Source organism: Narcine bancroftii, chromosome 10, assembly GCF_036971445.1.
Source record: "Narcine bancroftii isolate sNarBan1 chromosome 10, sNarBan1.hap1, whole genome shotgun sequence".
Classification (NCBI taxonomy): domain Eukaryota; kingdom Metazoa; phylum Chordata; class Chondrichthyes; order Torpediniformes; family Narcinidae; genus Narcine; species Narcine bancroftii.
In genome coordinates, this window is record NC_091478.1 from 12,710,882 (window position 1) to 12,723,492 (window position 12,611).

The 12,611-nt window shown below is 43.7% G+C and overlaps 1 protein-coding gene across 2 annotated transcripts in view; it reads right to left on the reverse strand.

Annotated features, from left to right (window-relative positions):
• LOC138744175 (G protein-coupled receptor kinase 5-like) overlaps nucleotides 1–12,611 on the reverse strand; it is a 243,370-nt gene that overhangs the window by 29,254 nt on the left and 201,505 nt on the right. For both annotated transcript variants that reach the window (XM_069899882.1, XM_069899883.1), the window contains exon 9: nucleotides 7,428–7,618. In XM_069899882.1, the coding sequence (XP_069755983.1) occupies nucleotides 7,428–7,618 (191 nt within the window). The remainder of the gene's footprint in view (nucleotides 1–7,427; nucleotides 7,619–12,611) is intronic.

A 12,611-nucleotide genomic window follows, 5' to 3' on the forward strand; every position in this document is an offset into this window, starting at 1 on the left:
ACAAAAGGATTTTGTTTTTGACTTGCTGAACTCCAGAACAACAGAGCAGCAAGTAAGAGAAACTCAACTGGGAGGCTGTGTGTTTTACTCACTGTAGACTGCATCAAATAAATGAACAATTAAAGTTGAATTTTATAGAGAAAGGTCAGAGGATGAGAAAAACTCTTAGAACGCAAAATACATGCAAATTTTACAAAAGTAGGAGGAGATGCTAGGATTCTGGTAATTGTTTCATTCCCATAGGCAAAAAAGAGACATTACACTTGTAAGTTGCCAGTGAAAGCCAATGCGTTGTGTTCACATGAAGCATACAGCTTCAGAAAAAAATGGGTTTCTGTAATTTATTATCGAAATGAAAGGTTCTTTTTCCCCCATCTATCCAGTCCAACGATGCAATGATTTTCAGCTTCAAAACAGAGAGGCAGAACTTATGGTGGGCCACTTATGCTTACTGCTGATTCATGAGACAACTACAGACTGACCTTCTCCACATCCATCGTCAATATCCGTCTGCATCAATTGCAAGCACAGCAGAGCAGCAAGACCCAAGGCGCTCCGTGTTTGGGGGCTGGGTTGATTGGAGAGGAATAGTGGGCAAAACAAGAAGTGGGCACCAGATGACTGAAATAAAACCCGTCAGCCCAGCCAAGGTTCCCAGATTTGCCGACTGTCCGCATTTCAAAACCCCTACATCTGGCACCTATGGGGATTGGTAGATGCTGCAAAGTGAATTTTCTGGTCGCTTGAGATTGCGTGCTGCACGATTGGCAAACTTACGGCGACGTGCACCAAGTTTAAACCTACATTTTTGACCTTTTTATTTTCTACGATTTTTTTTGCTGGTTGCCGAAGTCTGCTGATGGCTTGAATTCCAGATAACAGGGATTTTACTGAACTTCAAAAAATCTACTTGATTAAAACATAAAACAATTGAATATATTAAACTAAATTCAATTAATTGTACGTGAACTTGTACTTCATCTTCACTTTCTCAGCCATCCCTCTCCACTGAGAAGAGTCGCCTCACAGTTCCTGCTGAGCAGAAGCTCACCTGGAGAACTGCAACAAATAGGCGCTCCATCACTAGATTCCATGCCAACCACTAGGTACTGAATTGTCAGCGATTCCATAGCACACTACAGCACAGAAAACAGGCTGTTCCGACCATCATCTCCCTAGTTCCACTGACCTGCTCCCATACCATAATCCTCTCACATCCATTTTACTCTCAAAACCCATGATCGAGCCTGCATTCACCACATCAGATGGGCTCATTCCATACTCACTCCATCCTCTGAGTCACTCCCCCTTCATCTTAAAACCATGACCTCTCGTATTTATCTTCCCCAATCTAAGTGGAAAAAGCCTATATTCGCATCCACTCTATCTATACCTCTCATAATCTTGCAAACATCAATCAAATCTCCCTTCATTCTTCTTTGCTCCAAGGAATATTAAGTCCTAACCTGTCCAATTTTTCCCTGTAACTCAACCCATGAAGACCTGGCAACATTCTAGTAAATCTGTACATTCTTTCAATCTTATTGATATCCTTCCTGGAGTTGGGTGCCCAGAAAGGCACACAATAATCCAAATTTGGCTGTACCAATAGCTTAAACAATTTCAACATGATATCCCAACTCCTATACACAATACTTTGATTTATAAAAGCTAAGATACCAAAAGCTTTCTTTACAACCTTCTTTACACCACCTTCAGGGAACAACGATGCCTGGAAGATTTCAGCCCATTGTTTTAGAACTCAATTTTTTAAAAAAATGAGAGCAGTGTTGTGCAGATTTAGTTCTTCTGAGTTGCCCTAGCTTTCCTATTTACAATCACTCCAAATGTTTGGCCACAGGCAGGTCAGTTGTGCAAGGGCAGTCAAGAAGATAACCTTATCCTATTGTGTGTCTGTCCTAAGTTTCCCTATGAGTCTTTGACAGTTCTGTTCAGTGACTTCATGGTGAGCCACAAACTCTGTGGCACATTGGTGAACACCATGGCTGCTGAATGCAACTTTTCCATATTACAATAACTCCTTGTCAGTTCAAAGATTGAATTTGCTGTTAATCATACTTTAGCTGAATAATTGTTACTTTCCTACAGTCCACATTAATACACAGAACCATAGAACATTACAGCACAGAATCAGGTCCTTCTGCTCTTCTAATCGGTGCCAAACTTTTTTTCTGCCTAGTCCCACTGACCTGCATCTGCACCATATCCTTCCTTGCCCATCCCATCCATGTACCTGCCCAAATTTTCCTTTAATGTCAAAATTGAGTCTGCATTTTCCAATTCAGCTGGCAGCTCGTTCCACACTCCCTGTGTGAAGAAGTTCCCACTAAAAAAAATGGCAGCATTGCTATTAATGAGTGCAGGGAGCAGAGATACAGCGCTGCTCCGCAGAGAACTACTGCCTGGCCCAGATGCAGATACTCCGATCTGGTGGTAACCAGTCTGTTAAAGGAGCTGACGGTGTTTTGAATCCTGCAACCATCGGGTCAGACAGCGCCTGTGCTGGGCAGCATACCACGAGGGGTTGCAGACTCTGGGGTAGCAGTGGACCAGCACCGACCGGGCAGCATATCCTCTCCACGTTGAGAAGGCGAAGCATAGATGACAGTGACCACAGCAGCAGACCAGCGAGTTGCTCTGTAGTTGAAGGACACACACGGGCTGCTGGCCACTTGCTGTCAAAGGACCCACACGGGCCACAGGCTGCTGGAGACTGGCTCATGGGAACCAGTTTTCGGAACCGGTTTTCGGAACCGGGATTCAATAGGGTGCAGAAGGCAAGAAGGGCTCCCAAAGGGCCTCAGGTGCTGAAGACCTCCTGATCGTATCAGAGGCTCAGATCTGGAGCTCGGGTTGCCTGTGGTTTGAGCGCCAGCTTGTGTGGATGCAGAGAATGAGGGAGCGCTCGAGACGAATCCACAGACACTCAGCGATTCTGAAAGGACTCTCTTTTGCTTCTCTTTCTCCTCTTGTTAGCAAAAGTTCTTTGTTTGCCTTATGGCAGACTAATGGTGAAGTATATCATGCATATTAGATTTTTAATGTATTATCATCTGACAATAAAAGGAACTTTTGAACCTAATGTTCCCTATAAACATTTCCCTTCACCCTTAATGTATGTCCTCTAGTTTTTATCTCACCTAACCTCAGTGGATAAAGCTTGAATACCACATAATAATCACTCAATAAAAATAAAGATATCTACAGATGTCAAACACTTCAGTTGTTGGAAATCAGTCCATAAAAACCTGAACTAATGGAAATACTCGCGTGTCAGGCTGCATCCCTGGTGAAACAGAAAATCCAGAATAAGCAGAATGGGAAGTGATGGTTCTTGGGCAAAACGAGAAGGCGCAGGTTGGCGGCATGTTTGGCGTAGCGATTAGTGCAACGCCTTTACAGCGCCTGTGATCGACCGGACCTGGGGTTTGAGTCCTGCACTGCCTTTAAGGAGTTGGCACCTTCTCCTGTGTCTGCGTGGCTTTTCCCCGGGGACTCCGGTTTCCTCTCACTGTTCAAAAAGTACTGGGGGGGGGGGGTGTAGGGGTGTAAATTTGACGGCACAGATATGTGGGCTGAAATGGCCCGTTACCGTGCTGTATGCTTAAATTTTTAAAAAAAACATCTATGGTAAGGGCTAGGGAGGTTACTGAAGACCAGAGAGGCTGGTAGAGGCAGATGCTTTGACAATTGGGAAGTATCTGAATGAACAGTTGATTCATCAAGGACAAAGTCTGGGTAAGTGGGATTAGAATGGATGGGTTCCTAATGGTTGGCTTGGAAATGATCGACCAAAGTGCCCGCCCGACTGAATAGTTTTATGTCCTATTCCGTATGGGAGCTCTCTCGCACTGCTGGCTTCGACGCTCACTAAACATCAAAGGGGCTTTCAGGGGTCTGCTAATTAAGCATTTGCAGCCTGTAAGCTTTTCCACCCTGTGCTCAGTGCATATATAACAGCAACAGCTGGAAGTAGAACTCAAAGCATGGCTAAGATCCTTTTAAGCTGCAGTAATTCAACCTGGAGCCACGCAGGTTAAAAGCACGGATCCAGGTAACTTATCTATTTGTGTCTATCCCATAGCTGTTTTGGAACAGCGACCAAATACAGGTTGTACCTCTCTAATCTGGCACCCTGCGGTCTGCCACGTTTTGAATCTGCTGCCATTAGTTTGTGGATCTGGCGCCAGGGCAGTGCTGCAAGCAGCGCTAATGCTCCAAACTCTGTTTATCCTGCAACCAAGTGTTTTGGTGATACAGTCCTGTTATTCAGCTGTATTTTATCCCTTCTGGAGGGCATCCAAGAGGAGCAGAAGATGGGGCTCGTGTTTTTATTTAGTTAGGGGTCAATTTCTGTTTTCTGGCATTTTCTGTGGTCCAGCAATGGCTAGGTCCCAATATCACCGGATTAAAGAGGTACAACCTGTATTCCTGAAATTAGTTGCTAAAAGACGTACATTCGGGCATGATTGGCTTTGCAAATTTCAAAGCACAATGTCATATTACCTACCTAGTATACCTGTTTTGCTGCTATCAATAAAGTGATGTTTAGTGACAGATAAGCTTCACAGAGTGTGTGTGTGGATGAGGAAGAGTTGTAAAGATAATGCTCCATCTGTGATTTCTGTGCGTATATTCTTCCGGATGGGTGAGATGGATTGCTGCCTGCCACTTCATTTTACCATTAGTTCTAATGTAATGAAGGTGCTGGTTGATGTGCAGTCAGGAAACAGGAGCTGACATCTTGCAAGCGGTCCTCCTATTCGAGTACACAGGCTTGGAAGGTACGTCGAGCGGAAAATAAACGGTGGACAGGGCAAAATGGGACACAGCACATTTCAGAGTCATTTCAGATCACTCTGTAAAAGTGACTGGACATTTCCGAGTTGGAATCATTAAGAGTGAAATGAGGCCAATCGGTCCTTCAAGTCTGTCCCACCATTTTATCATGGCTGATTTCCTATTCTTTTCACCCCATTCTCTTGCTTCTACCTTTAACCCTTGATTCCCTTCCTAATCAAGAACCTATCTACCTCTGTCTTAAATATTGCCCATGACTCGGCCTCCACAGCCATCCACGGTAATGAATTCCATAGATTCGCCACCCTCTGGATAAATAAATTCCTCCTCATCTTTGTTCTAAAGAGACATTTTTGTAATCTGAGGCTATGCCCTCTGGTCCCAGACTCCCTCATCTAAAGAAACAACTTTTCCACATCCCCTCTATCCAGTCCTTTCAGTTTTCAATGTTTCAATGAGATCCCTCTCCTCATTCTTCCAAACTCCAGCGAGTATGCTCCTCGTATGATAATCCATTCATTCCAGGGATCATTCTAGTGAACCTCCTCTGGACCCTCTCAAGTATAATGTAGGGCAATCAAGCTGATGCATGACAGCTTTAGACATTGATACTTTCAGGCAGATGTTTGTGATGTGCACCAGGCCGCAATGTGGTTGGTCGAGCTGCATTGAAGGACTACAGTGAGAAAACAAAATCTGGAGGAGCACTTGAGGGTTACAACGATTTTATATTGATTTCTCATATGACGCGGTAAAGTGGTCATTTGGCCTGTTGAGTCCATGCTGATTCACAGAGCAATCCCATTTCCCCCAACTTTATTCCCAACAACTCACCCCTGAGTCAACCATTCACCTGCACAGCAGGGAGAATTTAGGGTGGCCTGTTAACCTTTGGTTTTGACGTGGGAGGAAACACATGCGATCATGGGGATAAGTGTGAACCGCACACAAACAACGCAAGAGGTCAGGTGGAGCTGTAAGGTTCTACCCGATGTGCCGCTTTTCTGATGATCTGGATGGCTCATCTGGTGACTTATAAAAGGCAGCGTGCACCCAACTCCTCAGACTGATCCAGAGATGAGCACCTGAACAGGTAAAAGTTGATAACTCGGTGCACTGCATGGCGAGTTTCAAACAATAAAAGATTGCCTCTTCTTGTTTTATCTTTAACCAGCTGCAGTTGAATGAGACTCTGTCCAACATAAGTGGAGCGTGAACTTCTGTCATCCAATTGTGCCAGGAGGCCTTGAAGGCATGTTTTGGGGTACTGTAGCTTTAAGCAATCTCAGTTAAATCTGATAATGTACTTATTTGGCAGGGTCAATGAACAACATGCATTTTGAGTAAAACGATGCCCTGACTGCAGATTCCTGAATGGGAAACAAAACTCAGCGTGAGTCGGGATTTGCTGCATATGTGATTTGCCAATGAGTACTTGGAATGCACAGGGACGCATCCTGAAAAGGGGAGTATTACAGAAGTACAGCCCTGGTGACGCTGGACAACAATTTTTTTCCAAAGGGTTTCTTCCTGAAAAAAAAATGGGGATTATGATGGACAACTTCAAGCTGAACGCAAAGATCATATCAGATTTGGTGTATCAAACAGCACCTAATAGCCTGGATACTCCTGGGATTGTCTGATTTTGGAAGCTAAGCAGGCTCAGGCCTGGTCAGTACTTGGAGGGGAGAGCGCCCGGGGACACCAGGTGCTGTAGGTTTCTGTGAGGGGCACTGGACAAAGTGGCGACTCTCTGTCTGCCTTACGATAGACAAAAGTTAAAGGATTTCATGTATGTTGCATTCTAAACATGGTATTACAGTGACAAGAATGGAACCTTGACCTTTATCACGTAGGAGGTTGAATCAGATAACGATTAATTCAACTGACATTAAAATGCTTTGTTGCTGATTTTTGAATGTACTCAGCATCTGATGCCTCTCATGTCAGTGACCAATAGTTGGCCAGCATTAATGGATTCAGGCCACCCTGATACCGCTTTTCTATGGTTGCAATGTCCTGGTGAAACCTTCAACCATGTTCCGTGACTGCACCGAGATTGGCGGAAAAGTGTGATTGAAGAAAAAATGTTGCACTTCATAGTTTCGTATGTTTGAAGCTCATTAAAAATATGACAAGAAATCACAAAAAAACTTTATATCTAAAAAATGGTATGTGATAGAAAAGTTTTAAGATCAGCATCCCAAAACAGGAAAGTCTGCCATAAAAACAAAGAAATGCTGGAGGAGCTCAGCAGGTCTCGTAGCATCCAGAGGAGGTAAAGATATATAACCGACGTTTCGAGCCTGAGCCTGAAGGAACAGGCCTGAAACACTGGTTCATTATCTTTACCTCTTATGAACACTGTGAGACCTGCTCAGTTCCTCCAGCATTTCTGTGTTTTTACTATCAATTGCCCTGACTATTTTGAGGAATGGTTGGAAGTGGGAAAAACTGATTGAAATGTGGGACAAATGAATTAGAATAGGATGTGCAAAAATAAGTGCTTGATGTTCAGCATGGACTCAGTGGCCAAAGGGCCTGTTTCTGTGCATTATCTTCCTATAATTTAATGAATATTGGAAGAAGTGAGTAATTCCTCTCACCTGTAAACTATATTTTCCTTGTGAAGATCTCCCAGGCCACAACAGATTTCAGCTGCATAAAATACTGCCCGGTCTTCATCAAATCCTGGATTTCCCATATTGTAGATGTGGAACTTCAAGTCACCTCCATTCATTAAGGTCAGAACTAAGCACAGTGCATCCTTTGTTTCATAAGCATAAGCTAAATTAACCTATAAGCACAAGAAACCAGGAAATTGTTCATTAAATAAATTTCAGGGAAGGATGTCAAGCAAAATAAACAACTTTTGACACAATCTGAATATAACCAAATCACAGTATGGAAACAGGCCATCTCAGCCCTTCTAGTCCGTACCAATCTAAGTGATCTTCTCTAGTCCCACCTACCTGTACTTTGCCCAAAACCCTCCAATCCCCTCCCATCCATACAGCTATCCAACCTTTCCTTAAGTGATAAAATTGACTTTGCTGCGACCATCTCCTCCGGAAGCTCATTCCACTCAGCCACTACTCTCTGAGTGAAGAAGTTCCCCCTCATGTTACTTCTAAACTTTTGGCCCATAACTCTTGTTTGAATCTCACCTACTCTCAAGGGAAAGAGCCTATTCACATCTACTCTATCTATCCCGCCTATAATTTTAAATACCTCTATCAAATCCCCCCTCAACCTTCTACGCTCCAATGAATAAAGACCTAATCTATTCAATCTTCCTTTGTAATCTAGATTCTGTAATCCAGAATCTCCTCTGCACCCTCTCTATCTTATTGATAACCCCCCTATAATTTGGTGACCAGAACTGTACACAGTATTCTAAGTTTGGCCTCACCGATACCTTGAATAGTTTCAACATCACTTCCCAACTCCTAGATCCTATGCTTTGATTCATAAAGGCCACCATACCCAATGACCATTGTAAAAATAGGAATCACTTTAAAATGTGGAGTTATCAAGGTTTCTTCTACAGCAAAAGACTATGGATACAAGAACATAAAATCCAGGAAATTCTCAGCCGGTCATGTGGCATCTGTGGAGGGAGAAATAGGGTTAACATTTCAGGTCAATAATCTTTCCACTCAACACTGTCCTCGTGTTTTGAGGCACCAGTTTTTAATTAGGCCTACTGGGAGTTGTAGCTGGCCAGCAATTTTACCTCCAAGTGAATTTTGGGATTACTGGGGAACTATCTGGAGAGTTGCCTGGCTCCATGAAGCAGGAATCTGTCAGCCCCTCTCAGGGTGAAAGCATTTATGATGCCATCATTGCCAATTGGCCAATATGTGCCACTGGCAAAATGATGGAACTGCAGTCAGATGCCCTCTTCACCTCGGGAAAGCCTGCAGTCCATTCAAAGCTCATGCCAAACAATGCTCCCTGGACAAAGGGAATGATAGTGGTGACAAGGGAATGATAGCTCATCTTTAATTAGAGAGCATTGGTGACATCATTGACTCAAAAGTAGACTGGAAACTTGAAAGATGGTGGAAAAAAGAGTTTCATGCTAAAAGTTATCAGTGCATAAAGTTTCCTGACCAATGGGGCTTGACTGCTTCAGGCATTGGCTTTCCTGACCAGGATAGGGGTTAAGGTTGTACATACTGCTCATAACAAGTTTAGTTCTGTACATTTTTACTGAAGCGACACATCTCACACACAGCCCTTCACTGACATACAGGTAGGTGAACAGTTCTCTGAATCCTCTCATCCACCTGAGAACCATTCCATCACACACACACACACACACACCCACAGCAGCCCTCCAGCTTGTCCTTGTTTATCATCTGTTCATCCTTCTATGGGAGGCTGGATTTCAAGGAGAATGTCTGCAGTAGATCTTACTGGGGAGCAACTGGTTTATGCCACAGTTTGGAGTCATATTCATCACATATTGAACATTATGGCCCTTCAGCCCACAATGTTATGCCGACCCATATATACCTACCAAAAACAAATAAACCCTCCCTACCTCATAACCCTCTATTTTTATTTTATCCATCTTCCTGTCTAAAGAGTCTCTTCAATGTCCATTTTGTTCCAGCCTCCCCTGACAATGCATTCCAGGCACCTCTAACTCTATGTAAAAAATTTACTCCTGATGTCCCCCTAAATATTCCTCCCTTCACTTTGTACAACCACCCTCTGGTATTTGCTACTACTATAATTGAGCAACCTTATAGAACTCCAGAATTAAAAAAAATAATTAATTGTTCATATTGCGTGCTTCATTTATTATCTACCACTAATTGTTCTTGATGGTTAGGTTAGGTGTACGGTTCAAGTTAGGGTTCTCGCCTGGGTAAGGTGTGGGGTTCAGGGTAGGTTTAGGTTTACGTATATGATTAAATTTTGGGTTAGAGTTAGATTTGGGGCTCAGGTTAGGCTTAGGTTTTAGGGTAGGTATGTGGTCCGAGTTAGGGTTCGGTTTGGGATGATCCTCAGGATGCCTCAGCTAGTGTCTTCTCCTTGCAAACCACCAGAACAAGGGTCGCCCAACTGCCTCTAGACCAGGAGCTGACTCTTCAAATTGTCATCGTGCCATCTGGTGTGTTAGTACTGGGGCCATGTTAGACTGGGTTGGGTAGTGTTTGGGGCGGGATTAGGTATAGAGCGGCGTGGGAATGTTTGGGTTAGGCTCCGGGTTGGGTTGGTTAGAATTTGAAGTATGTGTTCCTCCACTAGGTTGTGTTGGTGAAGGGAGTTTTGTGAGTAGGTGAGAGTCCGGGGGGGGGGGGGGGGCGGTGGGGTTATTGTGGGGTTTATACCCTGGTGGGTGCAGATTAGTGGTGAGAGCTAGATAAAGTGTGGTATCCATGCGTATGTGCTTGTGGCTGGAGATGGTATGGTGGGAGTGTTCCTCATTCGACAGCTCTGTTAGGCACATTGGTGGGTGCAATGTTTTGACTGGAATTTTCCTTCCCCAAATGACATTATTGACTCAAATGCCAGGGAAATATTTCCAGGTATTCACCCATGACGACCATGGGTGAATAACCATTTGACAAGATTTTCACCCGTTGTTTTCCTAGAAATTATGGCTATCAGAAACGGGATCTTTCCCATCCGTTCCTCTGTAGTTCATGTGCCTGAAGGCAAACTTAACCACTCCATTGCTACACTGGCTGAATATGAACCATAGAACATTACAGCACAGAAACAGTCCTCTTTGGCCCTTCTAGTCTGTGCAGAACCATTTTTCTTTGGCTAGTCCCACCGACCTGCAGACAAGGGAGTAAATTCATGACACCTTCTGAGCACTGTTATTTGTTATGTTTAAGTCAGTATCTTAAACTGAGAAAATGCTGAGATAGTTGTACACTGTTTGCAAAATCTAAACTATGCACACTGTGAACAATTCTCAAGCGCTGATAATGTTTATATGGATTTTAGACAAAATGCAATTAGATACTCAATGGGAGGGAATGCAATACAGGCAACAGGCTAAACTAGAAAATGCTGTTCAAAACACCCACTAAGAAAATGTAAGGGATGAAAACTTCCATTCTACCTTCTTAAAACAGCCAAAAAGTACATAATATATTTGAACATAGAGATGTTAAATTCTTCTTCTGGCTATCCATCCCATAACAACATAAGAAATAGGAGCAGAAGTTGGCTATGCAGCCCGTCAAGCCTGTTCAATAAAATCATGGCTGATCTGATCAATGACTTAACTCCACCTATCTGCCTTTTCCCCATGTCCCTTAATTCTTTTATATGTAAAAATCTATCTAACTGAACCTTAAATATGTTTAATGAAGTAATCTCAACTGCTTCCCTGGGCAGAGAATTCCACAGATTCACTACTCTCTGGGAAAAACAGTTTTTCCTCATCTCCATCTTAAATTTACTCCCCTGAATCTTGAGGCTGTGTCCCTTAGTTCTGGTCTCACCTATCAGTGAAAACAATTTTCCTGCCTTTATCTTACCTAACCCTTTCATAATTTTATATACTTCTATTTCAGATCTCCTCTCAATCTTCTGAATTTGCGTGAGTATAATCCCAGACGATTTAGTAGGTTGACCTTGTAGGTCAACCCCCTCATCTCCAGGATCAACCTGGTGAACTTCCTCTGGACTGCCTCCAAGACCAGTATATCCTTCCTCAAGTACAGAGACCAGAACTGTACACAGTACTCCAGGTGCAGCCTCACCAGTACCTTGTAGAGTTGCATCTTGACCTCCCTGCACTTTTGAATTCAATTTGTCTGGTGATGAAGGACAACATTCCATTTGCCTTCTTAATAATCTGTTGCACCTGCAACCCAACATTTTGCGATTCATGCACAAACCCTCCCAAATCCTTCTGCACTACAACATGCTGCAATTTTTAAAAACATTTAAATAATCTGTTCTTCTATTTTTCCAACCAAAGTGGATGACCTCGCATTTACTAATGTTGTTTTCCATCTGCCAGACCTTTGCGCAGTCACCAAACTATATTCTTCTGCAGCCTCTCCACACCCTCTGTACTATTTGCTTTTCCACTTAATTTAGTATCATCCGCAAACTTGGCTACGCTACACTCTGTCCCCTCTTCCACATCATCAATGTTAATGGTGAACAGCTGTGGGCCCAGCACCGACCCCTGCGGCCCCCCACTTACCACTGTCTCCCAATCAGAAAAACACCCATTTGTCCTGACTCTCTACCTTCTGTCAGTTAACCAATCCTCAATCCATGCCAATATATTTCCCCTAACTCCATTTATCTGTATCTAATTGATAAGTCTTATTGTGCGGCAATGATGGATCCTTTCAGTCAGTTTGTGGGGTTTGATATGAGGATACCCAACTCCTCAGAAAGAAACAGCGTGTGTGTGAATGGATTTAGGTGAGTAGGGGGTTGCACAGGTCCAGACCCACCCTGTCGACATCCCCTCCCGGGTCCAACAGCATGGTGAGGTCCAAGGTGGCTGGGGGAAGTTCTGTTGCAGCGAATGGCCAGACCAAGCTTCGAAACAAGGGATGCCCTTTCTGTGCTTCACGGCACGTGTTCACTAGATGGCCGTTGACCCGACGAGAAGGTTCATCCGCCCACTGACAGGTCTTGTTTTTCATCCTGAAGGGTGTCTAGCCATCTTCTGCACCAGGCAAGCCTAGTGGGGGAGCCGGTTTAGTTGTCTACCACCCAACCATGCGACAGGTAGTACTGGGTTATATAGTACCAGGAGCACTCAGACAAGTGACCTGACACATTGAAAAATAACA